Source organism: Lemur catta, chromosome 7, assembly GCF_020740605.2.
Source record: "Lemur catta isolate mLemCat1 chromosome 7, mLemCat1.pri, whole genome shotgun sequence".
Classification (NCBI taxonomy): Eukaryota; Metazoa; Chordata; class Mammalia; order Primates; family Lemuridae; genus Lemur; species Lemur catta.
In genome coordinates, this window is record NC_059134.1 from 84579055 (window position 1) to 84606401 (window position 27347).

The 27347-nt window shown below is 45.7% G+C and overlaps 1 protein-coding gene across 5 annotated transcripts in view; it reads left to right on the plus strand.

Annotated features, from left to right (window-relative positions):
* Positions 1-25859, plus strand: part of EHF (ETS homologous factor) — a 40211-nt gene extending 14352 nt beyond the window's left edge. For 2 of the 5 annotated variants that reach the window (XM_045557788.1, XM_045557789.1), the window contains exons 2-9: positions 5480-5579; positions 9151-9396; positions 11716-11778; positions 14249-14317; positions 14435-14503; positions 19913-19975; positions 21192-21387; positions 21491-25859. In XM_045557788.1, coding sequence (XP_045413744.1) covers positions 5483-5579; positions 9151-9396; positions 11716-11778; positions 14249-14317; positions 14435-14503; positions 19913-19975; positions 21192-21387; positions 21491-21590 — 903 coding nt within the window. In that variant the 5' untranslated portion in view covers positions 5480-5482 and the 3' untranslated portion in view covers positions 21591-25859. Of the gene's footprint in view, positions 1-5282; positions 5365-5479; positions 5580-9150; positions 9397-11715; positions 11779-14248; positions 14318-14434; positions 14504-19912; positions 19976-21191; positions 21388-21490 lie in introns of those variants that run through there. The other 3 variants (XM_045557786.1, XM_045557787.1, XM_045557790.1) reach the window with 3 other exon arrangements.
* Positions 25860-27347: the final 1488 nt, after the last annotated feature.

Sequence of the window (27347 nt, forward strand, 5' to 3'; positions counted from 1 at the left end):
AGAGAAAATCTGATGACTTTACATTCTCATTGAATCCTTACCTCAGCTCCATTTTGTCCACTTTTTGTTATATGGGGAAATTGAGGCTGCAGAGAGGTTAGAACTCCCAGGTCAACACAGCCAGCCAAGGGGCAGCACCAAAATTTCAAGCCTCGCTGTCTGAGTCATGAGCTCTCACTCTCTTAAGAGCTTCCCTCAAGACACTCAGCAACACTAGGCTGCCTTAGAAGCTCCTCACACCTCTACATGTGTCCTTTCAACCAGATTTCAGTGGGATTCGTTCTCTGTGGCCAGGCCTTACCCTCTCCTGTGCACAAATTTGCCATTGACCAACAGCCAAAATGTGAGAGTCCTTTAAACTTCAGGGAGAAATCAAGTGGTCTGTGCCCCTCTTCCCGGTCCTCCCAATGGTCCAGCCTGTGTGTAGCAGTCAGGGTGACGCTGTCCTGGGAGGGAAGCAAGCCTGGAGGAGGAGTGGGCACAGGGGGGTTGCGGATTGTCTTTATGTGTGTGTGGCTGGCATAGAAGCCGTCCCAGTCCTCAGCAACTTAGAGCACCGGGGGCGTTTGTGTCTACTTGAAACCATCCATTAAAAAAGTGAGAGGCAGAGAGTGGCTTATCTCTCTCGCCATGACTCAGACTGTGGCTAATTCAGCACAGAACAGTGGTTTCTTGCTGCTAAAATGGGTTTCAGATTGGCCAAGCCCCAGTGGCCCAGAATTTTTAGGGGAGCTCGTGGCACATCATTCACAAGGGAGTTGCTACCTAAGGTTAACAGGTCTTGGCAGGAAGCCTTGCTTTATGTACTTGTCTGTGTCTTAGTCTGCTGGGGAGCAGGCAGGCTCCCCCTCTTCAAATACAGAGCATACTTCTGTCCCAAGAACTGTTAGTCTTACAAACTTCTGCACAAAGGCCTGAAGTTTGGGATTGATATGAAAGTCTTGACAATCAGTGGGTTCATGGAATCAAATACAGTTTTCTCCAATTGTTCCTACCCATTAAGGGGATATGACAGTATATATGAAAAAAATTTCTGGATAGTCTACATTTCATTTCACTCTTTGGGTTTGAAATAAAATTTGCAGTTGTTCTCTGTATGTGTGCAGTTTTTTTTTTTTTTTTTAAGAAAGGGTCTTGCTATGTTGCCCCAGCTAGAGTTCAGTGGCATTATCATAGCTCACTACAACCTCAAACTCCTGGGCTCAAGCAATCCTCCTGCCTCGGCCTCCCAAAGTGCTAGGATTACAGGTGTGAGCCACCATACCTAGTCTTGTATGTACAGTTTTTTATAGCCCAAGTAGTAATTTATACTATCTTCCCAGCATACACACCACCTGGGAAGAGACAAAGATAACCACCACTGATTGGGCAAGTTATTCCACATGTATCAGGCACTGTGCTGCAGGCTTTGAGGTACCTTAGCTCGTTTAATCTCCAGCGAGCCCATGGGTTGGTACTAATGGTATGCCTATTTCCCAGGAGAAGAAATGGCAGCTCAGAAAGGCTAAGGGACAGCCTGAGGTTGCCATCTCAGCAAAGCCCAAGTTGTCTGCCTCCAGAGGCTTTGCTTTTAACCAGTGTTCTCAGCCAGGGGTGATTTTGCCCCAGGAGACATGGGGCGGCGGCTGCTACTGGCATCTAGTCGCTAGAGGCCAGAGATGCTGCTAAACATCCTACAACTCACAGGACAGCCCACAGCATAAAGAACTGTGCACATTTCAGTTGCGGGGACATTGAGAAACTTCACTTTTAACCATTACCTAGAGTGGCTGAGGGTTGCCACCCCCGCCGCGCCAGGCCAGATTCCCCCTCGAGCTGAAGATGGAGAGAAGTGAGTCCTCTTCCAGCTTCCTTTTGACTCACTGGGTGGAATCATTTTCACTTAGGGTCTGAATTGAGGACCCAGTCCTGGAAGAAATAAAATGTGTTAGAGGAACACCTTGAAAACTCACGTTCAAAGAAAGGAAAGGAAGCTGATTTTTATTGGGGCCGTATGTGCCAGGTGCTGGACAAGACACCTTTCAACCCATCCCGTATCCTTCAGAACAGCCCTTAGGCTTAGAGGAAATCCTTATTGCCCTGCCCCCCCCCCCCCCCGCACCCTCCTTGACTCTCCCATTTTTGAACCAGTGAAGCAATCGAGGCTCGGAAATGTTACCCTGCTCAAGGTCACACAGGCTGAAAGACGGGACCTGGATTCTAACCCAACCTGTCAGATTCCAAAGTCTCTACTTCACATATTTGATACGTTTTTAAAAGGAAATAATGAAGGCTATCCTGAAGGTAAAGTAAGAGTGGAAAGGACATTCATTAAACACATTCACTACTGTTTAATGTAAAGAATCACTTTTTATACCCTAGAATGTAACCACTACGAGCCATGGAAGGTCTATATCAGTATACGGGGCTGTGGGTGAGTTGAGGCTGTTGGGGGCAAATGTCCTCATTTTATACCGAAAAATTGGGCCTCAGAGGGGTGTAGGACTTGGCCAAAGGCTTTCAGCTAAACTAGCCCAGGGCCTCGTGTGCCCACCCTGGGAGCAGCTCCCTGCTGGGTTGGAGATCTGACCATCTTTGCTCTCAAGCCCAGGTGAGCTCCAGTGAACTCTGACTCACTAAGGGTTAAGCCACACAAGCTCTTTTATGAGTGATAACCATTTAATGTGCCCTGTAAAACAGGGCTCCTCGGCATGCTGGCTGCTTTCCCTCGGAAAGGGGGTGCCAGCAGGGAGCAGCGCTGTGTGCCCAGGCCGGCTCTTGGGAAGGGGTGGCGGCGTTGGAGCAGTGAGACCCTGTAGTCCTAAAGGTCTGTGGGGGTTGGGAGCAGTTCTGGATGCCTCCATGAGGTCATGGTGAGAAGTCGCATCTGCCCCGAGGAAAGGAGCTTGTGGGCATTCGGCCACCCGTGGGGGAACTGGCCCACTGCGGTTCTGCGACATTTATTGAATTCTTTTTTTACTATCTGCTAAGTTCTCTATGTACATGACCTCATTTGATTCTTACAGCCCTTGGAGTTTGAGGTTGTTCCCATTTGTCAGGTGCAGAGAGTGAGGATCAGGAAGTTTTTGGTGAGACGGGCTTGGAACTTGCTCAAGGTTTTCCACAGGAAGGCAGGGGAACTGGAGTCTGAGCCGCCTCGACTCCAAAGCCTGGGTGCTCAGCCCCGACACGACCCCGCTTTCTGTGTTATTGGGAAGCTATGAACAGCCGGCTGAGGAAGTCACTCATAGTTGGCCCAGGCAGGACCCTCCTACTGAAATGACCACTTTGAAACAGCCCCGCAGGCAAGTCCTTGGGAAAGAATTTTAGGGACACTTTTTCCTGCCTGTCCTCCCCTGGCCTGGAGGGCCAATCCCTCCATGCAGATCCCGGGCTCTGAGCTTCAGCCCTCTCAGGGTTAAACAGTAACCTTTCCATGCTTGTGGTTGAGCAAACGCTGGCAAGGAACAAGCCCAGCCTTGAGCAAACAAGAGACTGGGCTCTGTCCCCCTCCCTCCCCAGTCACCCCCTCTGGGCACTTGGAGGTTTTCCTCTGCCTTGAAGTCCCCAAGCCGATTTCTTAGCTTGAGGGCAATTGCTCTGCAAAGCTGGATGGGAAAATGCCCAGTTACTGTGAAAAAGAAAGAAAAGGCTTGACTTGCATTAGTTTTCCTTCTCTGAGGGTGAGAATCCAAGAGCTTTCCAGAAGGGAATTTAGGAATCAGTATAATCACCTTCTTTAAATTTTCAGGTGGGGAAACTGAGGTCCTGAATCCTAATCTGGTTCAGGTTATCCAGGGAGGCAGTGACGCTCCTCGTCATAACACCTGCCATGCAATTGAGCCCTACTTCGGGCCAAGTGCTTCAGGTATAAACTCATTTAATCACCAACCAACGTACAGGCTGGGTATGATTAGGTGCATTTTGCATGTGAGCAAGTTGGGGTTCCATGAGGTTAAGTCACTTGTCTGAATTAGTCCTAACCTTAGCTAGCTCTTCTGGCCTCAGAGCTCTTATGGACACGGACTCCAGCTCTGCTCTCTTCCCACAGCCCCATGATCCCCTCTCTGTTGTGACTGTCATTGCTCCACTACTTCCCCACCGTCTGCTCCGGCTAGATCCAGACCTAATTATTTACCAGCAGCAGTGATTGAGGCGATGACAATCGCCACAAAGGCTTTTGTCTAACCTCATTCAGCCTTAATCACTGCTGTATCCCCTCACCTAGAACAGTGCCCAGCCCATTATTGGGCTGATGAATATTTGTTGAATAAATAAATACACGAATACATTTTCATGCCTCTCCCAGGACCCTCTTCGCCCCGCTCAGGCTGTTCACAGAACCGGAGGAGCGGCAGCTACATTAGAGGAAGGAGGGTCAAGGGCTAGAAAACGACACTGGGTGGCCAATTTCAGTCCAGGAGATATTGGTGACACCTGAGGATGCAAGGTTTTCCCACAACAGGCAGAAAATTTTCCGTAACTTTCTGCTATAAAGCTAAATTCCTTTCCCCACCCCAGCATTTTATAAAGAGCAAGTTACTTTTACAGCCCCTGGGCAATGCCCAGTGGCTTTCTGGAAACAGACTGTTCTTCCTTTGAATGATTAAGCACACCGCTGTGCCTCTGGTCTGATACGGGGAGCGTGCCCAGCTTGGGGGCAGGGACGTGACAAATGCTGAACAATTGAAGGGAATATTTCTAAAGGTAAAATGTTAAAAAAAAAAAAAATCCAAATAGGCCCATGGAAGAAAGCTCTTCTCCTGGGTCCTGTCCTGGGAAAATGATCCTGCAGACCGAGGAAGTCGCCTTTCGGACAGCTTCAAGGCACGTGGAATTCTCCAGGTCTGTCATGGGAGAAGAAAACTCGTCATCATGTTTATCAGAATGGGAACATTTAATTTTCTTTACCAGAAAGGGGCAGTGTCTGTCAAAGAAACCAATTGATTCCTGATATTATCACAAAGCCAAGTCCCCGAGGAGCTCTGCTAAAATGCGATCGAGGCCCGGGGCAGATATTCAAACTGAAGAAACTTGTTACTGGGTGCCCAGGTGCGATTTCGATCAGAGTTCCCGCATAGGTGCCGGGTCTGTGCTGCACCAGCTTGCAGTTTCATTGATTGAAATTGCACTTTAAACAAAATCTCTTTGGCATTTTCACTTTTGTGAAGAAAAAAAAAAAGAAACTTGGAAGCTGGCCAGACTCGCCCTGGGAGCAGGTATGGCATTTTCTTCCTGCTTCATTCCTGATCAGAGATTATTCATTTATGAATGGGTGGCTGTAAAAACTTGCCTCATGCATATGAAAATTGAACCTGGAAATTTTTAATTGCTGTGAGTTTTGCTTTTACTGAAAAGGCCGTGGCAATGGGTGGCAGGCAATGGGTAGGACACATTCTTTTTTTTCCTTCTTCTTCTTAAATTAACTCTATAATCTGTACTCTCAGATGATGTTTGTCCAAGAGGCACTGGCTGAACAGGCCGTATGTTCCCCTTGCAGATCATGATTCTGGAAGGAAGTGGTGTAATGAATATCAACCCCAGCAACAACCTCCTTCACCAGCAGCCGGCCTGGACCGACAGCTACTCCACGTGCAATGGTAAGGGGGCCCGGTGGGTGTGGGTGCCAACGCCCTGCCGCGGGGACTCTTCCTTTGCTTTAATCCATCTTCCGACCTAACATTGGAAAAATACGGGCTTTATTCAGCAGAGGACGTGGGACCAGGGGGCCTGGAGGAAACTCTTCATGCTGGAGTTCCCTGCAGGTCCCCAGGACTCCAGACAGAAACCCATTTGAGATACTCTATAGTCTCCTCCCCAAATTCAAGGTTCTAAGTTGGCAGCCTGGCAGTGAGGGGGGTAGAAGAGATGCCTAAAGAGAAGACCACCTATTGAAGCTTTTAACAGTGTTTTTCTGGGCTAGCAAGATGGGATAGGAGAGAGAGGAGTGTGTGTGCGCATGCGTGGAGGCCAAGGAGGAGAGGGATATAGCAGCTTAACCTTTTTGTTTCATCTTCCAGTGACCTCCCTTTGCAAGGGAGAGGATATTTGTTGGGAGACCAGGTGTTCTCGGGTAGTGCTTTAATCTCCAGTATGTTGATTAGAAGAGGAAGGGCCTGATGGTGGGGCTTATGGAGGGTTTGGTGATCAAGCCTGGGCTTACTGTAAAGCTGAAATGAACAAAGTGGTTGCTGAATCAGGGGCCCACACCCGCTTGCAAAGGCGCTCAGGTTAGGCAGACGCCATGCATCCAGCAGCAGTGAGCTTAAGGAGCTCTGGGCCTTGTTCCCCTCCACACTTGCTGCTAATCCCCCTGCAGAGACGCTGCTGCTCTTGCTGGCCTTGAAACACAGACATGGCCTGTGGGTGATCAGTCTGAGAAGCAGGAGTGGGAGGATAATGGAAGGTTGCATTCTCCAACAAGCGCTGATCCATGCGGAGCTCCGCTTCTTTCATTTTAGAATCCCAGTCCAATGTGGTTGAAAGGGTGAATGAGTGACTTTCCCTTATTTGACCACTTGTCCCACCACATTGCTCCGTTTTGGGGGCAGTTACATTTCTTGTTGTGGGTCTCAGATTCCCTGTGGGGACCCAGAAGGACGATTCCAAACAGAGCAGGATGTCTTTGGCATCCCCAGGCCCCGGGACCCTTGATTAAAGCAGTGTTCCTCCTGTTTGCTTTGGGAAAACCAGGGGAAGGTGCTTAGCAGGGACTAGAGTTTAGGTGCCACTTTTATTTCTTAAGTTCCAGAGGCCCCAAAGAAGGCCCAGGTCTGGATCAAGATCGAAGGGGGCAAGGAAATCAGTTGAATGACAGAGAAAATATAAACTCAGGATTTTCAGTGTTTCTCCTAAAACTTGAACAGAATGCAATATCAGGAACTGTCCTTAGATCACATTAAATTTGCAGAAGAGATTATTCTAGACCTGTTGTTGGGTTATTGAAAGTTGTTGCTGCTTGTTGACAAACCCAGAGCTGTACTGTCATGGCAACACAATTATTTTAGGAAGAAAAGATCAAACATTTGGAGAGCCATAAAAAATATAACCCATCCTTAAACAGCTGTATCTGTGAGACACCAAAAAATTGGGAGAAATGGAAACATCCACTGCAAGCTCTGTGTATTTGTCTATTTGGGAATGTTTCTATATAATTAAACTTTTGCACTAGATTTTTCCAGTCCTTGCCCTCCAACCCTCAACTACTGGCTTCCTCTTTAGGCCCCAAGCAAGGATCTAGGGCTGCTTTTGTTTGGCCTTGAGGTATGAGGTGTGAGGTGCACACTGAAATGGGCAGGTATTACCAATGGCGAGCAATCACCTTTGTGCCTTATGTGAACTTGACCTCCTGCTCTTAGCACTTCTGAGGTTTGGAGGCAGTGGGTGGATTTTGAAAGGGTGAGCAAAAAGTGGGATTGGGTTGGAAACATTCCCCCTTCAGTTTCTCTTCTGGGGGTGCTGAGGGCTAGGCCACGGGCGTTACAGCAATCAAACCTTTCTGGGCCCTTTAGCACCTTGTCACTCAGCAGACCGGCAGCAGCAGCATGGGGATGCGTGCTAGGAATGCAGAAACTCAGGCCTCTCCCCAGACCTACTGAGTCAGAATAGGCATTTGGGCAGTATTCCCTGGTGGTTCACAATCACATTAAAGTTTTGAGAAGTACTGATCTAGCATGACCCAGAAGAAAAAGTTAGGGACAGTTTCCTTGCACTACGTTTTCCTCTACCAGCCCACCCTCGAGTGTGTGGGAACATCTGTGTGCCACGTGCAGTGGGATCTCCCAGCTTCAGCTTGCTGGGGTGCAGTAGCGTCTGCCCCCCGCCCCCACCCCTCACCTCTCCTGGGAGAGAGTCCTACTCTTCACCTCTGTTTTCAAGGGAACTGTGAAGTCTCTGAGCACTGTCACATGCGCCTGGAGGCTGGTTCTCTCTTCTCCATGCCCCCAGCACTATGGAGTATTCTTTTAAGTGAGCACGAGTCACTTACATAGATGGTTAGCGATATTTATTGACTTGAATGAATGTCACTGCTTCACTGGTATCTGAATTAAGCACTTGGTGAATGCACCTTAGACATCCTCCAGATTCCTACATTATTTCTTCTTCAGCAACAAAATCCAATACATAAATGTACAGTGAGCATCCACTGTGGCAAGGTCTCTAGGTGGTTTTTATAGGTGTTACCAAAGATGAGTAAGACAGAGCCGGTGGCTATGAGCGTACAATTTACAAAGGAGAGGAAGGCAGGACTTAGAGACCTGTAAAGAAACGCAGAACGTGACAAAAGCCATTAGGGGAAACACCAGGCATGTCTCCTGGTGAGCCAGAGGACAGTGAGCCCTGCAGTCAGTTTAGGGAATCCCTGGTGGCTTTATGGGGTGGCCAGGGTTTGGAAGATGGGTAGGAATTCAATAGGGGTGAGAGGCAGAACACGAGCTGAGGTGAAAGAACAGCATAGATAAAAGACAAAAGTCATAGGTCACTTGAAGAGTAGTTAGTGAAGAGCCTCAGCGCCTGGCTTGGCAGTTTTGTACCTAATTTCATTGGAAAATGGGGAGCTACGGAAGGTCACTGAGTGGAGGTGACATCACAGTAGCTAAATAACCAGGCCGGGGCAGGGGGATATCTGGTTAGCAGATGAATACTCTGCACTCCTTTGGGGATAAGCAAAGGCATCATAGAGTAAAGAATATTAATTTCAGGCCTTATTTTTCATTGAAAATGGTCTGAAATTGGGGTGTGTATGTGTGTGTGTGTAAGAAAAGATGGGGGGGTGGGAGACAGAGAGGAAGAGGAAGAGAACTGCTGCATCTTGGCGGGGACCATAAGTTAGCAAGGTGCTGAAACTATGGCAATGCTTTAGCTTTCCCGCTACTTTACTTAGGGGCAGGGGAAGGTGGGGAATGAGCTCAGAGCACTTCAGGTCTCTTGTCCTCATCCAGTGCCCAGGGGTAATCCTCATGCTGTGAAGACCATGACGATGCTCAGAGGCTAAATTATTGGCTCCTGCCACAATTGGGAAAAGAATCACATTTCCGCTCCAGCCCCCACACTGATGCCTACGCTGATTGTGCCCCCACAACATCCGGCAGCCAGCAGTGTGCCCCCATGCCTGCCACGATACCCAGGGACAGCCAGGGGTCACTCATGGGGCCATCTCCTGTTTTGCAGTTTCCAGCGGGTTTTTTGGAGGCCAGTGGCATGAAATCCATCCTCAGTACTGGACCAAGTACCAGGTGTGGGAGTGGCTCCAGCACCTCCTGGACACCAACCAGCTGGATGCCAGCTGCATCCCTTTCCAGGAGTTCGACGTCAACGGCGAGCACCTCTGCAGCATGAGTTTGCAGGAGTTCACCCGGGCGGCGGGGACAGCAGGGCAGCTCCTCTATAGCAACTTGCAGCATCTCAAGTGGAACGGTGACTATCCCTCTCCCCACCCCGCTAGGAGCCAGCCGGAAGAGCGGAGACCCCGCAGCCGGCAGTATTCCTTGTCAGAGATGACAAGGGGTGGTGTCACCTCTGAATTACCGTGTCCCAAGACAGGGAAGTAGAAGGGAGATGAGAGGACAGGATCGAAGCCTAGGGTACAAGGTGTGTCTAATCCCTTATAAATGCAATTTAATTCTCTCCTTATGGCGATATTAATTTTCAAGAAGACAAGAGCTGGGTGGGTATTCACGGAATACTTGCTACTCTTAGAAAACCTTCTCTTCTTTCCTTTGCAAACAGGGTTCAATGGTTTAATTCCCAATCACTTGCTTATTAAAGATCATCATGGCTACTTAAAAAAACAAAACAAAACAAAACAAAACACCCTTGTAGACCTAGGTTCTTAAGTGGGGGTCCAAAAGTGGTGAGAAGATACGTGAAATTAGTTCTATGTTTGTGTTTTGGGAGAGGAGAAGGCTCACAACATTTCAGCAGATTCTTAAAAGATCTGTAACTCAAAAAAAGGGTTAGAACAAATGGTCCAGACACATGTGCTGTGGGATGTTACCGAGGCGATTTCTGGAATTGCTGTTGCCCAAACACCCCGGATGTCTCTCCCAGGCCCCGACTGGCACAGGGAAAGGCCACCATTGCAGATGCTGTCCAGGGGTGATAGGTTATTCACACACACACATGCACACATTTCATACTGACTTGGAAGCCCCTGTAGGGCAGACAGCTCATCTTACAGAATGTCTTTGACACTGGCGTAGGTTCCCTTGACAGTGGCTGCAGAAAACTTACTTGTCTGAGAACTGTGGGCATTTTGGAAAGTAGCGATGTATAAGAATAGTGAGCTGGCCTGTCCGTGTTGGGAAGGGCAACTATATCTTAGAGCCTGTGTTTGGGCAATTAACTGGGACTCAAAAAGCATGAGTTCTGAGCTATGAAGCAGAGTCAGACCCTGGCAGCTGCCATCGACGCTGAAGATGACCTGGAGCCTGGCTGCAGAGCCAGCTGCAACGGCCATGTTGGATGACCTCATTCAGCTCCCGCCACACCCTTCTTCCCACCCACCTCGAGGCATGGTTGCTCATTCTTCTTTTACTAGAATCAAACCAAACAGGGCTCTATAAATAACCCCCAGGAATCTTCAGAAAGAGCAGACTTACACTTGAAGAATTAAAAATATTCACCTCCCTACCGCTAATTAAATCCACTCCTTTAAAGCTTTGCCCTGATTGAAGCCCGAGGCGGGGAGGCCTGGGAGATGCTGTGGTCATCTTTGTCCCTCGGTCTTTGACCTTCCATGACTTGTTTGATCTCACTACATGTCGCTGTTGCCTCTGAGTGCCCAGCGGCCAGCCGGGTTTCTCACCCTTGTTTGGTTGTTTGCCTTTTTGGAGACATTTTATCAACTTACACTTATTGAGTGTTCCCTTATACTAGGCACTCTGAGTGAATCGATTCACTTAATGACCTTATGGCATTTGTACCCATTTTACAGATGGGAAGAAAAATAAATTTGTACCCATTTTACAGATAAAAAGACTGAAAGTCAGAAAGGTTAGAGACATTATCTCTGTTCCTGAGATATTTACAATCTGCCTGGGGTGGAAAAACATACTAGATTCATTCACATGTACATATGTACTTTAATATGTGCTACAACTCAAGAGGAGTTGCAAGCAAACACAAGGGTGCGTGGCGTGCACTGCTTGTATGTGTGCTAAGTCATAAATAAGGAAAGAATCACTGCCTTTTATCCAGATATATCTCATAGATCGGATCTAATTGAGATAGGTTTGATAAAATTTAAGATCAAATAAAAATTCAGCTAGTTAAAATGGTTTTCCCTATATTTTCATTTTCATTTTAGATCCTATCTCAGTATGGGAAAGCACCACAAAGGTCATCTAGTGACTTTATCTAGTTTAATCCTAAACTTACAGATGAGAAAACTGAGACCCAGAAATGTGAAGAGCCTCACAGCTAGTCGTGCAAAAACTGGTCTTCTAAAGTTCTGACTTTTGAAGTTCTATTCCCACCATACTGGATGCCTTCCCTATACAACACCAAATAATTGCATCTGAAGTTGCTGCCCTAGATGACTGATTTTCTAGGGGCAGGGACTGAAGGCTTGAGTTTGTAGAGGCTGAGAGGGAAGCCCCCTCCCATAAGCAAGCATAGGTGACTGGACAGTGGGATGGCAGAAGCTCTTCAAAAAAGCCAGCTCTGTCCTTATTTAAGCATCAAGTTCTGGCTCCATCTGGGCCCTCTCTGACCTTCACATTCTGTCCTTCACAGGCCAGTGCAGCAGTGACCTGTTCCAGTCCACACACAATGTCATTGTCAAGACTGAACAAACCGGTGAGCAGTAGTGGATGAAGGGAGCCAAGTTGGCTAGCACAGCTCCGGGGAGAACAATTGGGAGAGAGGGCGAGGGAGCGTGGGAGCGGGTTCTGGCAGGAAGCCCAAGGAAGCCTCTTCCCTGGCCGTCTCCAATGGGCCACCTACCATGAGCCTCATTCCTTGCCCTTGGGATCAGTGACCGCCAACTATTTCTGATTTTTAGACTGACGATGAGCCTCCCTTGTACCCACACTCGTCTTCTTCCTACTACTGGTCAGGGCATCCTCCAGACTCCAGGCCACTAGCTAGGAGAAGGCAGAACCTAAGGGGGGCCTCCTCACCACAAAAAGAGTCAGGAGATTGGACTTGGCCACATTTGGAAACGCAAGAGAGGAGGAAGAGTATATGTCTGTTCTTCTTCCCTCCTCCCTTGATGGGAGTGTGTTTCCCAGGAAGGAGGAAGATGTTGACTTTATGTTGCAGTTAACATAGTTTTGGGGGCTCGTGGGAGCTTCTGTAGAGATGTCCAAAGGCAGCTGCAGAACCCAACTCCTGCCTTACATGTGTTTTTATAGGACAGATACTATTCTGGGCTCTCAACAAAGTCTACAGTCTCATGGGTTCTACATTCATTTTTGCCCCCCTTCCTCTGTCCCAAATCTCTCTCCTGAATACTATCCCCCAAAGTCCACGGGCTGTGATAAAACCATGCAGCAGCCACTGCTCCTGGGTCACTCCCCAAGTCCACACCAGGGAGACTGCGTGCCACAGGTCTCCCTGAGGATGTGTGCCAGTCACCAAGGACAGAACTTGACCTGGGGTGATTTGTGATTGGCCCATGCAGTTATTTACTCTTTTATAGGGGGGCTGGTCTACCATTATTAAAGAAAAAAGCAATACCTGCTAAGCATGTTAATTAGGCTGTCCTAGCCCTGCCCTGCTCTTCAGAGACCAGGGGATGGGCCACCTGGGTGCTCTGTGCTTTACGAGCCTGCCCTTGCCCCGAAGACAGATGCAGGACTTGGCCAAGAGGATGATGCACCTCCCTCGCTTGACCTGATAGATAGCCCCACTGGAGGATCCAGGGTGATATTGGAGAAGTCCCAAACAACTTGATAATTCCTCCTTGACCATCCAGACATTCTTGTGTTGCCAGTTCAGAAAAGCTGAGCTGAAGGGTGGAGAAGAAGGTCCACCCTGGGAGGAGGGGAGAAGAGGTACTAGCGGGGCCAACACCCCCAAACCTCTTTGGTTCAGTTTGTTTTCAGAGACAACAACAGGTGTACAAGGTGACCCAACAAGAAGAGAGGGTGTAACCCCAAGAGATTGGGCTTAGGGTGTCCAAACACGTAGCTATTAGTTAAAATACCAGCTAAATCCCTATGTCGTAAACAGGAGGACTTAGCCAGTGAGTCAGGTTTTATACCATTTATGCTATAAAAACAAAATGAAACTTGGGCAGTGACTTACCAACCTGGCCCTAAAATTCATACTCTGGGTAGGAGGGGAGCTGAGGGCAGTCTGGGTCTGTGGCGAGGAGAAAGCAGGAAGTTTCTGGTGGGGACAAGGTGAGAGATCTTAGAGCTCTTGGCTAGCTGAGAAAGAAAATGCTTTTGTTGGAGACCAGCCCAGATCTGAGGGTTGTGTAGGAGTTGAGCTTCATTTGGGGAGGTGGAGGGGAATTTCCTTTGAATTTGAAATCTGAAGAGTCAATCGAAGTGAGATGTGCTTACCCAGCACCCTGGAGAAAGAGAGGGTGAGAGAGTGAGCACTTCTTTTCCAAGACGAGGCAATGGGGCTCCACTCTTGAAAGTTGTTTGTTTGATTGGGTAACACTCTTCTCCCCTTCTCCTTGGTTTTGTTTTGAGAATTTTATGTCACCCCTTAAGCGAATTGGAGAAACCCTGGAGGGAAAGGGCTGCCCCCCAACTTGAGGGGAGACATTCTCTGAATTTCAGCAAGAAAGAAACTGTGATAAGACTGACTAGACCTTTTCTAAAAGAAAATCTTTAATTCTCCCAGGAAGATATTAGTAGGAAAAGATGCACATTAATTATTAATTATAAATTTAAATAAATTTATCCCTTACAAGGTTTCCCCCCCTCCACATACCCCAGGCTAAAAATATTCTGGTGATCATATAGTAGAATGCAAAACAATGCTAAGCAAGGCTGGGAAAATTCCCGGAAACCAAAGCATTGGTCTAGGACAGGATGCCACTGTTGCGACTCGTCTTGTTTCCCTGAAAATGCAGCAGATGTGGAACACATGGATGGGGTCCTGACAAAGTCCATTGGCCCCAGGACACTGGAAGAAAAATGGGATAACATTATTACAAAGTAAGTGGTGGAAGCAGAATCTTGCCCCTTCCCTCTGAGGACCACTCCTTGCCCACCATGCCTCTCTGATGAGCAATGAGTTAGACATGGCAGACTCTTCATCCTGGAGAACATAATTGCTGACCGTTACCGTTTTCTATTCTTTGTAGACCCTTCCATCATGAACACCTGGAAAGACGAGAACTATTTATATGACACCAGCTATGGTAGCACAGTAGGTAACTAACTCCCCACCACTTAAGGTCCTTTTACTTCTTATTCTGTTTGTCTAATAGCCACAGCATTACATGGTAAGGAAGGGGCTCTCAATACCCTTTATCTTTTCATTGCCACAGATTTGTTGGACAGCAAAACTTTCTGCAGGGCCCAGATCTCCATGACAACCACCAGTCACCTTCCTATCGGTAAGTTGTCCTGACATCTGAGGCTGGGTGTGCCTAATACAGGCGCCTACAGAGAGTTGATGAGAGTTACCAACATCTCATGTTTCTGCTTTGCTGGAGTCTTTCTCTTTAAAAGGCTGGGAGAGGAATGGAATTACTATTATAAGAGGTCTGCTTTTGAGCCAATATTTGTACGTCAAAGATGACTGGTAAAGATTCCTCTGGGCAAAGGATTTGTCTCTTGTGAAACCAGTCACTCTCATGTGACAACAAAGGTTGTTTAGGCTTTCTTCTCTTTTCAACACAAACTTGCTCTTGGGATATATCTCATAAAAGTATTCATACTTTGGTGTACTCATGAGGGAGAAGGCTATATTCAACAAACTACATTTGGCTCTAGAGAAAGATTGTCTAATGGAGAAGTTCAGAGGTCCGTGAACCTGTGGTGATGGTTTCTGGGTGGGAGGGGTAGCCATTGGAACTGCCACTACAACCTTCTGGAACCCTTGAAATCACACTGTTTTGTCCGGTTTTAGGTCTAACTCACATGAGTCTTCAGTACTTGCTAATCAGTCAGAGTACCTGCACTTTATGAATTATGTTGCATCAGGTTAAGATTGGATGCACCTGGGGGCTATCCGTGACTCTCGACCAAGGTTACACTGACTGAGAGGGTTGGTATGTTGGGAATGTGGGAGGGGGCTTTCAGATTGCCATTCCCCTCCCGAATAGGTACAGTGGGGAAATTAGTTGAAGAGAGGTCTTCGTGTTCTCTCTTGACTCAGGTGCAAACTTCTGTATCTCTTTGGGTCTATGAAATGGAGCTCAGACAGGAATTGAATTTGGGGCAACTTCAGAACTGGGATTTAATTGAGTCTTTGTGAGAGAAAGATTGCAACTCTTCCTTTTTTTTTTTTTGCATTTGTGTGTTTTTGAGAACCTAAATAATGAAAGCTTTTGGTTTGAGGTTTTGTTTGGGTCAAGCCCCTTGAATCAGACAGGGCTGGGAGCCAGTGTAAATGCTTCTGGAATTGAGGTTAAGAACTGAGGCCAACTCAGCTCTCGGCTTCCCCCTCCCCCCATGGCCCTTAGCATTATGTGTCTCTCGAAGTGTTTGTTGAAATTAGGAAATAGATCAAACACAGGAAAGGCTGCAGTGTATTTGCCATCCTGGGGGAACTGCGCCAATCAGGGTGAGATTTCTGTGGCAATCAGATTTCTTGACACCCAGTCAAGACCTAGGGTTTCAGGGCTGAGGAAACCACCCGAGTCACCGTCGGATTTCCTCTCAGACTTCCTAAGGTGGCACCTCCCATGTCCTTCTGGTTGGGTCTTGGTCGGATCCTAGACTTATGGCAAAAGATTCCAACGAAGGATAAAGCTGCACCAACCACTTCCTAAGCCTCAGGGGTCGTTAGATCCTCTGCGCACCCGGGAAATCTGAAAGCCATAGTCACTGCTTTACTGCCCTGACAGCCCAGCCATCCTTCTCTTTTCTGTGTCCTACACCTTCTGGAATCTCAGAACCAACAGGGGCTGCAGAGGCCAGTTTCTGCTTTCACGTTTGCAGTAGCAGGGAACTCACTGTCTCCCGAGGCTGCCTGCTGTGTTTTTGCCTCATCCTTCTTAAGATGGGCTCATGATGGGCTCTCTGTTACCCTCCTGGATCCTGGTTCCCTCCAGCCCCTCGTTTCTGTCCTGCGATGGTAACATAGGCTGGAAAATGAGATAAACAGCCCAGGCCATCTGTCAGGATTAGTACCTAAAAGAATCAATTCAGTGTCTGGAGTGGGTAAGTTCCTTGGGGTAAGAGCCCTTCAGGATAGTTAATTACAGCCTTGTATGGGTCTGTTCCTTTCAGAATAGTTTATAGCCCCCACTGGATGGGAACAGAACCCGCCAAAAGACCCCTGTTGTTTACCTGAGTCTTTATATTTCGAGCTTCTGTAAAATTGAAGGCAGTGAAATGAAATACCTTTCTATGTTTTAATGCAAGTTAGAAGCTGAGCTAAGGCGAGGCCCAGCGTCAACTGATGCCCTCTGTGATAAACACAGGTGGGGAAGCGGCTTTGTTTTGGTTTCTCTGTCATCTGCCCATTTCATAAAATGGCCGCCGCCAGTGTTCTGTTTTGCTCGACAGTCCTCCGGCCTGGCGTGCCAGCTCGGGCTTGATGTGTTTATCCACTGACTTGTTGAGCCTAAAGCTAGGGTGGCACGGTCTATTAGAACACTGAAATTTGTATATCCCGTAAAGAAATGGCTCACGGCTGAATCATATGCAAATGCTTCAAATCTTTGCTTCTTGCGAAGCAGCTTAGCTGAAGTCATGCTCCTGTACTTGCATCATAAACCCGTGGCTTGTCGCTGCCCCTGCCTGGACCCGACGGGCCTTGGCCTGGAGTGCCTGGGCGCAGAGCAAGAGAAAGCCAGGCTGGACAGCTTCCCCAGAGCAAGCCATTATTTTATAAGCGTGAATCACTTAACCACATAGCTGACTTCAAAGGTCTTGACTTTTATTCTGGGGCAGGGGGAGGAAGGGGAGGGAAGGCCACCCTGTTAAAGTGACATTGTAGATCAAAAGATTTTAGTGCTGAGGCAGGTCAGGGATTCCACACTTTGCCCCTGCACACTGCAACGGGCAGACGGGGCCAGAAGAAATTAAATTTTTCTTTTGGCTTTGGCTGCATATCCTCGCATAAGAATGATAGAAAGATTTTTATTTGGGGATTTTGTTTAAATCTTTCCTGAGCTGGCTGGAGGTCTAGCTAGGGTTAATGGCTGACATTTCAAAGAGAAAATTCCCTCATGGTTTATCTAGTCTGGGGGTTTTAATTTAGAGTGCATGGACTCCCACGTGGGCCACGGACCCCTGAAATTGTTGACAAAATTTTATGAGCATATATATAAGCATTTTTCTGGGGAGAGGGTCCAAGGTTTTCATCTTATTCACAAAGGTACCTTAACTCCAAAGAAATTAATTCTAGATCAGCTTGGAACCCACAAACAATAATTGAGGCCAATACACTGAGAGACACTCAGGTTTTTCTGAACTCAGCCCTGGCTCTGAAATAATGGCCCTGCGTCCCCTCTTGGATGCCATTTGAAAGTGAGCTTTGCTTGTGGCCTGCTGGGTAAATGCTACTCTTTGTCTGCAGAACAACGTGGCCCTGTCAGAGTGATGTATCACTTGGAAACCGGGGTGGGTGCCAGAGCTGTCGCAATATTGTCACATCCTGATGGGATGTTGCAACCTCACCCTGCAACCTACGGGGAGGGAGAGTGAAGTCTCCTTGCCTTTTCTGTGTATTTGTCCTTCCTGATTTCAGAGAAACCCAAGTCAGGTGCAGGCCCTCCTGGTGACAATGCCAGGAGAGAAATTCTTAACCAGAATGCGAGGTTTCTCTTCTGTTCAGACCCTACTAAACCCCTCTCCTCTAACCTGCCTTGGCTTTTGGAGAAACCACTGGGCGCACTGAGTCCTGATTAGCTGGGTGATCAGATAGATCAATGGGAAATACAGAATCATCGGATTGGAATTATCTTTTTCCACTAATAAAAGCATTATAGAAGTGAACCTGACTCTTGGCAGGATAGACTTGTGTGAAATCTGTTATGTGCCAAAGGAGACTGAGCGCGGACCACCATCTTTGGAAATGGCATAGAATTGTGGTTACAGGTAAAGCTTCTGGATTCAGGCTGTGTTCACATTCTGGCTCTGCTTTCAGGCTGTGTGTGTGACTGTAGACAAGTCATTTGACCTCTTTGTCTCTCAGATCCTCCACAGCTGTAAACCATGGATCACAATAGTGCCTACCTCATAGGGTTATTGTGTGAATTAAATAAGACGATTCATGTAAGGTGCTTAGTACAGTGCCTGGTACATAGTAAGCACTCAATAAAGAGTAGCTATTCTTCTTAACCAGTTTAATTAGGAGCTAATGGTCAGTGGTTCATAAACGTTTTTGAATAATGGACCACTCTGACAATCAAATGAATGCTAGGGACCTTCTTCCTTTGCATGCAGTGTCAGTCTGTTCGTGGCCTTGAAGGCCACACATGCATGGGTCAGCGAACCCTGGGTTAGCAAGCCCTGGTGGCATGTGCATGGAAGAGACAAGTTTTACTGGCCCAGTTTCTTAAAAGGATTGGCTTGTGTTTAGAAACTACTTTGTATTAAAATTGGCTGGTTTTTGATTGTGGGATTTTTTTTTTTAATAAGATCTGCCCTGTCCTCCCAACACCTGAAGTGACCTCTGAGAAACACACACACCACCACCCCACCCCACACACGGACACACATTGCTAATTCCTTTAGTTTTCTTTTTAAGAATTTTTATTGGCCAGGCGTGGTGGCTCACGCCTGTAATCCTAGCCCTCTGGGAGGCCGAGGCGGGTGGATCGCTCCAGGTCAGGAGTTCGAGACCAGCCTGAGCGAGACCCCGTCTCTACTAAAAATAGAAAGAAATTATCTGGCCAACTAAAAATATATATAGAAAAAATTAGCCAGGCATGGTGGCTCATGCCTGTAGTCCCAGCTACTCGGGAGGCTGAGGCAGTAGGATTGCTTAAGCCCAGGAGTTTGAGGTTGCTGTGAGCTAGGCTGTTGCCACGGCACTCACTCTAGCCAGGGCAACAGAGTGAGACTCTGTCTCAAAAAAAAAAAAAAAAAAAGAATTTTTATTTCACAGATTTGCCTCTGTCATCTCCTCTCTGGTGATCGTTGCAAGGGTTACCATAATGAGTCATTTGTTAAACTAATCTGTGTTTCCATAGTCCACGGTGGCCCTCTGTACTAAGTTCAGGCCACTCAATGGCCCCTTTGTCAGGCTAATTAAAATATAACTTTGCATGCCAAAAAAGGCACTCCTCTGGCTTAAAAGCCATCTTTCATTGTTATAAATGTTTACATTTTTGTATTATGGAAAAAAAAAAACCCACCTTCCAATGACCTAAATCTTTCAGTGGCTTCTCATCTCTCTTGGAGTAAAGTCCTTAAAAAGTCTGATGAGGTATTAATGATCATAACCTCAGCCCTCCTCCTCTGCTCTTGCTCACAGCCACACAGATGCCAAACACACGTCGACCTCAGGGCCTTTGCACTTACTATCTTCAAGCATGGAAGGCTGTCCCCCAAGCTGTCTGTATGGCTGTCTCCCTCACATCTTTCAGGTCACTTTATCAGAGAGCTCTTCTATGATTACCTTGTGTTAAATTGTAAATTATTCCCACCTCCGTACTTCTGTCCCCAGTTCTTCTGAATTATTTTTGTCCACAGCATTATCATCTCTGTTTTGCTTGGTTCACTACCACATACTCAAACAGTGCTAGGCGCACAGTAGGTGCTCATATTGGTTAAATGAGTGAATGCATGAATGCAAAGGATAATTGTAGGAAATAGGTAAATTAAATGCTTCTCATTTTTCTCCTTAGCAGAGTCACCTGATATGAAAAAGGAGCAGGACCACCCTGCAAAGTGCCACACCAAAAAGCACAGTAAGTTGGCGCTTGCATCTTTCCATGATGTCGGACATAAATGGAAGCCGCTGGTTTTTAGGCAAATAATTGCCTCTGCCTGCTGCCTCCATGTCTTCACCAGGGACTGGGTAGAGTGAGACACAGAGGCATCACTTGCCAGTACAGTAACCCCTCTGCAGTTATGTGGGCCCACCGTGTATTTCCTCTTCATTCTGTCATATTTATTCTAAAATGGAGACACCCAGTGAATAAGAACTTCTTGAAGGCATGGGGTTAGCAATTGCCCTCTGTCCCAGCAAAAAAACGGGTGGGAAGGGAGTGTAGTGGGAAGACGCAGCTGACATGTATCATTCTACCTACCTTTGCGGGTTATTGTTCCAAGGAATGACTGTTGGGTCTTAAGATCCCTTAAGATTCCACACTGCTCTTCCGGAGTTGGATTTCCCCCAGTAATAAACTCTTACGAACTCATATGAAATATCAGAGACAGGGAATTGGGGAGGAGCATAGAAAGAAATCAAGATGGTATCACCTAGAAATATAGGGAATCGGAATGTCATCTCACAAAACTGAACTAATACAGCCCCTTGAATGGTTGCGGGGGATGGGGGGCGTCACAAATCCAGTGGGAGTAAAATTGAATTTGGGTTCTAATCTCATTACAGTAGCTTCAGTTTCAACTAGGGGCCCCCAACCCCTGTGTGACCACCCTTCAAGCCCCATATATTCTAGAAGTTAAAATTCTAGAGCCTTATGGAGTTGCATTTGACTGAAACACACTTGCTGGGGTGGGGCAATCTAATTAGTCCAGCTACTAGATAAATAAAAGTGGTTGAAAGTTGCTCTCTGGGAAAGTAACACAGTGAAATGAATCCCAAGCCATTTGTGAGTAATAATTAGAAGAAATTCCACCTGATTTAGGAGACCTAAGATCTGTTCCTTAGTTTTGGCTTTGCTGCTAGTTTGCTGTGTGACTCTGGTCAAGTCACTTAAATGCTCTGTTCCTCAGTTTCCTGATTTATAAAATAAAAAAAAATGGTGTCAGCTCATTCTCAAATGCCTTTGCCTTTTTTATGTCCAATATTTCGTGATCCTGTGATCTATCTTCCCTGGTGAATGGTGGAGAATTGAGTAGCTCCTACTCGAAGGAAGATGATATAATTCAACACTTCCTCTGCCCTTTCTTTGCTGTGACTTAGGCCCTTAATAAGCCCCTTTTCCTGCTTTTCATCAGATCCGAGAGGAACTCACTTATGGGAATTCATCCGCGACATTCTCTTGAACCCAGACAAGAACCCGGGGTTAATAAAATGGGAAGACCGATCTGAGGGCATCTTCAGGTTCTTGAAGTCAGAGGCTGTGGCTCAGTTATGGGGAAAAAAGAAGAACAACAGCAGCATGACCTATGAAAAACTCAGCCGAGCTATGAGGTGAGGAGTTTCCTGTCTCTGAAAACGATAAGGCCGCACGACCAGCTATTTACCCAAAAGTCTGAGTCTGACCCGCCACCTGACGCAATTTCCTCTGTTACAGATATTACTACAAAAGAGAAATTCTGGAACGTGTGGATGGACGAAGACTGGTATATAAATTTGGGAAGAATGCTCGAGGATGGAGAGAAAATGAAAACTGAAGCTTCCAACACTTTGAACCCAAACCAAAACATACACCCGATAACAAACAGAGAACTCCTGGACGTAAATATTTCGAAGACTACTTTTCTCTGATATTTATGTACCATGAGGGGGAAGAAAAACTACTTCTGACGGGAAGAAGGAACACTACTGCTGATAAAAAAATTATTTTGTTACTTTGAAGTATGTCCTATATGGGGGACAAACGTACACAGTTTTCTGTGAAATATGATGCTGTCCGTGGTTGTGATTTGTTTTCACCTCTATTGTGAAGTTCTTTTCCACTGCAAGAACAGCAGGGTTTGTGGCCTTGTACTTCTTGCTTAGAGAAAGGAAAGGAAAAAAAAAAAAATCAGAGGGCATTAAATGTTTTTGTATGCAAAATGATTTAGAAAAAGGTGATGTGTCCTCCGCACATAAGCATCCATGTGGCCTTGTTAAGAGAGGTGGACATGGTCGCCAGGCCGAACTCCGGGATTTCAGATTGATGGAATAAACTGGAAGATTGCTGGGAAGTTGAACCTGACCTTTAGGATCCAGTGAGTGGAGGATGGGGGGCTTCCAAAATCCAGGGTGGGTTGTAATCACTGCATAATCGCATGACTTGAAATGTTTAAATCAGCAAGCAGAATAATGGTGGGGTCTTTATACTCATTCAGGGATGATGTACCTGATGCCAGGGGTATCCCCCTCACTTTGCCTTGGATGGTTGGTGGAAAAGCTTCAGTTACTTGTGTGCTCACTTCTATTTATCCAAAAGAGGGCCAGCCTTGGTTATTTTTTTTTTCCAACTGCTTAATAAATGAGTGGGAAAAAAGAGGTGGTGGTGTGAGCATGACTGATGAGTTTGCTCTTCTATCTCTACAGTCCAGGGTTTCTCAGCACAGGTGACATTTTGGGTAGGATCGTTCTTTGTGGTGAGGGCTCTCCTGTGCATTGTGGGATGTTTAGCAGTATCCACGACCTCTACCCACTAGATATCGGAAGCACTCCTCAGCTGTGACAACCAAAAATGTCCCCAGGCACCACCAAATGTTTGTCCCCTGGGGGGCAAAATTGCCCTTGATTGAGAACCACCAATTTAACCAGTCAAGATGAAGATGGTGATTTATTTTTAGAATAAAAAAAATATGTAAGATCTTTTAGTCCCTAGAGTGAAGCAAAAGCAAGACTTTAAAGTTAACCTATTTTTATTTTTGAAAGAGTTAGGGACAGTGAGTTGAAATTTGTAGAGGAGCTACTTTTGAGAACCCCAGATGAGAGCCAAAGACAGATAAATTAAACATAGTAATGTGGCAAGAACTATAGTAGGAGACATTTTCACTGAAATTACAAGGCAGAGTTAAAATTATATTGCAGGAGGAAACCCGGAGAGAAGAATCTACGTATGTGTGTGTGAGAGAGAGACAGTTCCAGGAAAAACCCTCTTGCAGGTGTTAATTCTTACAATCTTTTCTCTGTTGGATCATCTCTTATCTGTCTCATATGAACTCTTCCCAAGTAAATGGTTTATTGCCTAGATTTGCATTCAGAGGAATGTTTAAAAAAAGAAGGAAAGAAAAGATGGAAAAGACAAACAGAAAACTCAGCTGAGGAGCTGTTGTCACCAAGGAGTTGGAAGCTTGTTCTGCAATAATGGGATTGTTCTGGGGTACCTGGAGGCTTCTCTTTGGGCCCTGCAACCTGGGAGGAACGTGAGTCTGCAGACACTTTGAAAATGGGTTTGGACATACAGATCCCTGTTGCCTGTTGCGGCTTTTCTTTTTGGCTTCCTCATGTCCTTGACTTCCTCCTCCAGCCTGCCTCTCTTTCTCTCACGCAATAATATGTGGGTAAAGACGTGCAGCAATAGGAGGGAGTTCTCTTCATCAACTACTAGAGCGCCTACCCCAGTGTCTTACCCAGTAGAGGTGAGCAGCTCATATTTAAAGGTTGCAAAGTGTTTGTAATGTATTTAAAAGTCTGGAAGGAAGAAGTAGTTAAGAATTTGTGCTAATTTTACTGAGATCCATTCTGGGTGGTGACCTTGGAGCACCCACGAATGACCTTTAGAAGGTACAACCAGGTCCATTCTTATTTCCACTTGGCTTGCTCGCCTCCACGAAGGTTTTACTTGGTGTTGTCAAGTTACAGTTACTGAGGGAGCTGATAAAAATAACAACGAACAGCAAAGATCCTGACTGTGAAGCTCAGGCATTCCTGCAGAAAAGACACACCTTGCTTCCCAAGCAAGGCTGAAGAACTATGAGGCCTTCCCAGCATATGACTGTTCGACACACAGAATGAATTGAACATCCAGATATTTGGATTGGTGAAACGTGTGAATATTTGTGTGTCTGTGTGTGCGTGAGGTGTGTGACGTTATTCGGGGGATCTGCCCGTTCTCTCTCTGCTGTTCCTTCCCTGGCTTTGTCTGTTCATCATCTAAGGTGGCTAGATCCTTTTCTGAGTTCATCCCTTTTCAAACCTGTGCGTTTCTCACATTCCTCCAACTTGGCTTTGGCTCTTTCTGCAGCCTTTCCACTGAAGAGCAATCCTTGCTAGGGATAAATGAATCTGGGGAGTACCAAGTGGAGCAGTTCTGCAGATAATTAGCAGATTGCGTTGTTTGTTGAAAGTGACGGTTTCCTGGCACCTGGTGCCTGTTTAAAAGGCTGGAGTATTAAGTTCTCAGCATATCTCTCTATTGTCCTGGCTTGAGTTTGCTGCATTTTCTACGTGCTATTCGTGACTTGGAGAACTCAAAGTAATTGAGCCATGCCAACTTGGGGTGTGGACAGAGTACTTACTCCCTACCAGTGTCAAAAGGGAGAGCATAGAACTACAGATAAGCCTGCCCCTTTCTTTTGGGGACACACAGCTTCTCACTTGAGAAGCTCATTTGTGCTGTATGTCTACATGGTCACTAAACACAGTCTCCTTGGACCTCCCTGAGGTTTGAGCTTAAGGCTTGGGCTCTCTCTCATTAGCAGGTTTTCATGGGAACCCGAGGAAAGAAATGTATTGCTAAGACTTGACCAGGTTCAGATCATCTGAGGCTTCTAGATATTCGACTTGATAAAACTTGAGCGAGGCTCTGGCTCCCAGAGATGTATCCTACAGTTTCTTGAATGTGCCACATGAGCAGGGAGGACCCAGGCTGTGAGTTTCTTTTTGAACATGCTTGTCTTTCCTTAAAGTTCTCACCTTGCTAGCTGTAAGCTCTTTGAGGACAGGGACTATATCTTACCACTGTTGTTTCCCATACCTAGCATGAGATGGGTGTACAATAAATATGTGTTGAATTAATGAATGACTATCTTCTGGCAAACTCTGCTGATTGGGAGCCCACACCTATAATTGGGGCGTGGATCATTTCTTCACTGGAATAAGAATACAACGGCCAAACCTTCAAGGACATATTACCTACTATGAACATTTTACTGTGAGACTCTTTATTTTGCTTTCCTACCTGTGCTGAAATGAAACCAAACAGACTGTGAGACTTACCTGGTACAAGAAGCCAGTAATGAACCTTTGACCTGTTTTAACCAATGAAGATTATGAATGTGTTTATATGATGTAAATTGCTATTTAAGTATAAAGCAGTTCTAAGTTTTAGTATTTTGGGATTGGTTTTTATTTTATTTTTTTTTCTTTTTGAAAAATACTGAGGGATCTTTTGATAAGGTACTTAGTAACACATGTTAGATTTTAGTTTTGCAAGTGTGTCGTTTTTCAAATGTATAAAGTATAGAAAAAGGTAAAACAGGGAAGGCAGTTATATTATTATTCTATAGTTAAAAGGAGCATTTGTTGAGTGTCTACTATGTGCACAGCATGGAGCCATATGTGTGAGAGTTTGTCTAATTATACGGGATGTACTAGATCTTCATATTTACTTATTGGGTGGATACCTACTATATGAATGAAAGAACATCACAGCAATCACAATGTCAGAGCCAAATTATCCTCAGTGTTGCTTCTCAGGATTCAATTTCTGGAGTAAGAGATCGAGCATTTTTTAAAAAAAATCCTGTTGAGACTGTGTCTGATAAACTTCTGAAATGTACAGACCTTCACAAATTTAACTAAATTTGGGATTAATCTTTCTGTAGCTGTCTGCATCACTATTGCTCTTTTTCCCATCTGGCTTATGGGTTGAAAATTTGTGGGAAACAACTCTACTGCCACTATTTTTTTTTTTAAATCAACAATCTTTCTCTTTAAGCTGTATTAAATTCAACTGAGTATTTCTGTTTTATGAAAGAATTATATTTTTCAAAATATGGGAGGTTTTTTTGTTTGATGGGTCCCAGAAAACACTAATAAAAACTATAGAGCCCAGCCTGGAAATGTACGTTTCATTCTTCAAGAAGCCATCCAAAGCTGAGCCTAGAGGAGATGCACTTGGTCTATAACAACAGAACATACACAGCTTCTACACTTCTGTACTGTAAATAAGCATTTATTGAGCATCTACTATGTGCCAGTCACTGTTCTAGGCACTGAATTATGACAGATAATGAAAGATGAAAATCTCTGCTCTCATGAAGTTTATGCTCTATTGAGTAGTAACAGACAAGACACTAACAAACAAATAATGCATAGCATATCAGACGTGCAGTAGAGAGACATAACAGAGAGTGCCGGAGCATAGAGGGGTGTATTGCAAGTTTAGGCAGAGTTAAGAAGGAAATATTTCAATAAATGACTGAAGACTCTAAGGGAAGGAGCCAAGCAGATACCCCAGGAAGTGATCCATACCAGAAGAACCAGCAAGTGCAAAAGTCCTGAGGTGAGTGTGTTCCTGTCATGTCCAAAGAGCAGTGAGGAAGTCTGTTTGCCAGAATAGACGAGCAATAGTAGGAAATGATGAAAGAGAGACACTGGTGGACAAGATCACATAGAGCCTGGAGGCCATTATGAAGGCTCTTGTTCTTCCCTTGCATGATACAGGGAGCCAGAGAGGAGTGACATGCTCCAACTTCTGGTTTAAAAGGATCCCTCTGGCTGTGATGTTGAGAATGGACTGCAGGAAGGCATTCAATGCTGGGTGTACCTTCTTAGTTAAAGATGAGCAAAGAGGGGTAGGAAAGATGATTCTCACATCCAGGTTTCTAATACAATACTTTAAAGTGTTTCCAGGCAGTAAAGGAGCTCTTCTAGTGCAGAATACATTTCTCCCTGGGCCCAGAAAGTCTCAGTCATTTGGTCAGATAACTTCATAAATAATAATAAAAATAATAACAGCTATCTATTTTGGAAAGATTCACTTGGTCCCAGAAACTGTGATGTGTTCTTGACATACATTACTATATTTAATCCTCATGCAAGCCTGTGATATATAGATATTATCCCCAATTTTCATATGATGAAAATTAAGGTCAAAAAGGTTAAATGACTTTCTCAGGTCACATGGCTAATAATAAATGGTAGATCTGATGTAGTTTACCCAGGTCCCTCTTGCTCTAACCCCAGTATTTCTCTAGTTTCTCAGGATGCTAATGTAACACACACACACAGGTTTCTAGGGTTGAATGCTCTGGGGAAATACTAAGTTGAACAATGTTTTACAGAGCTATTTACTGTAGGACTTCTCAGAGTCTTTATGAGGATTTGCATTGTGAATCCACAAGGTAGGGGGGAAGTGTGCCCAATTTCCCAAGCCTATTTGACAATGGCCCTTTTTCATCAAAGAAGATCTCATGAAACTGGCACCAATTAGAAACTCTTAGAGAAATAAGTCTTTATAGATTACTTCTCAGCTCAGAATA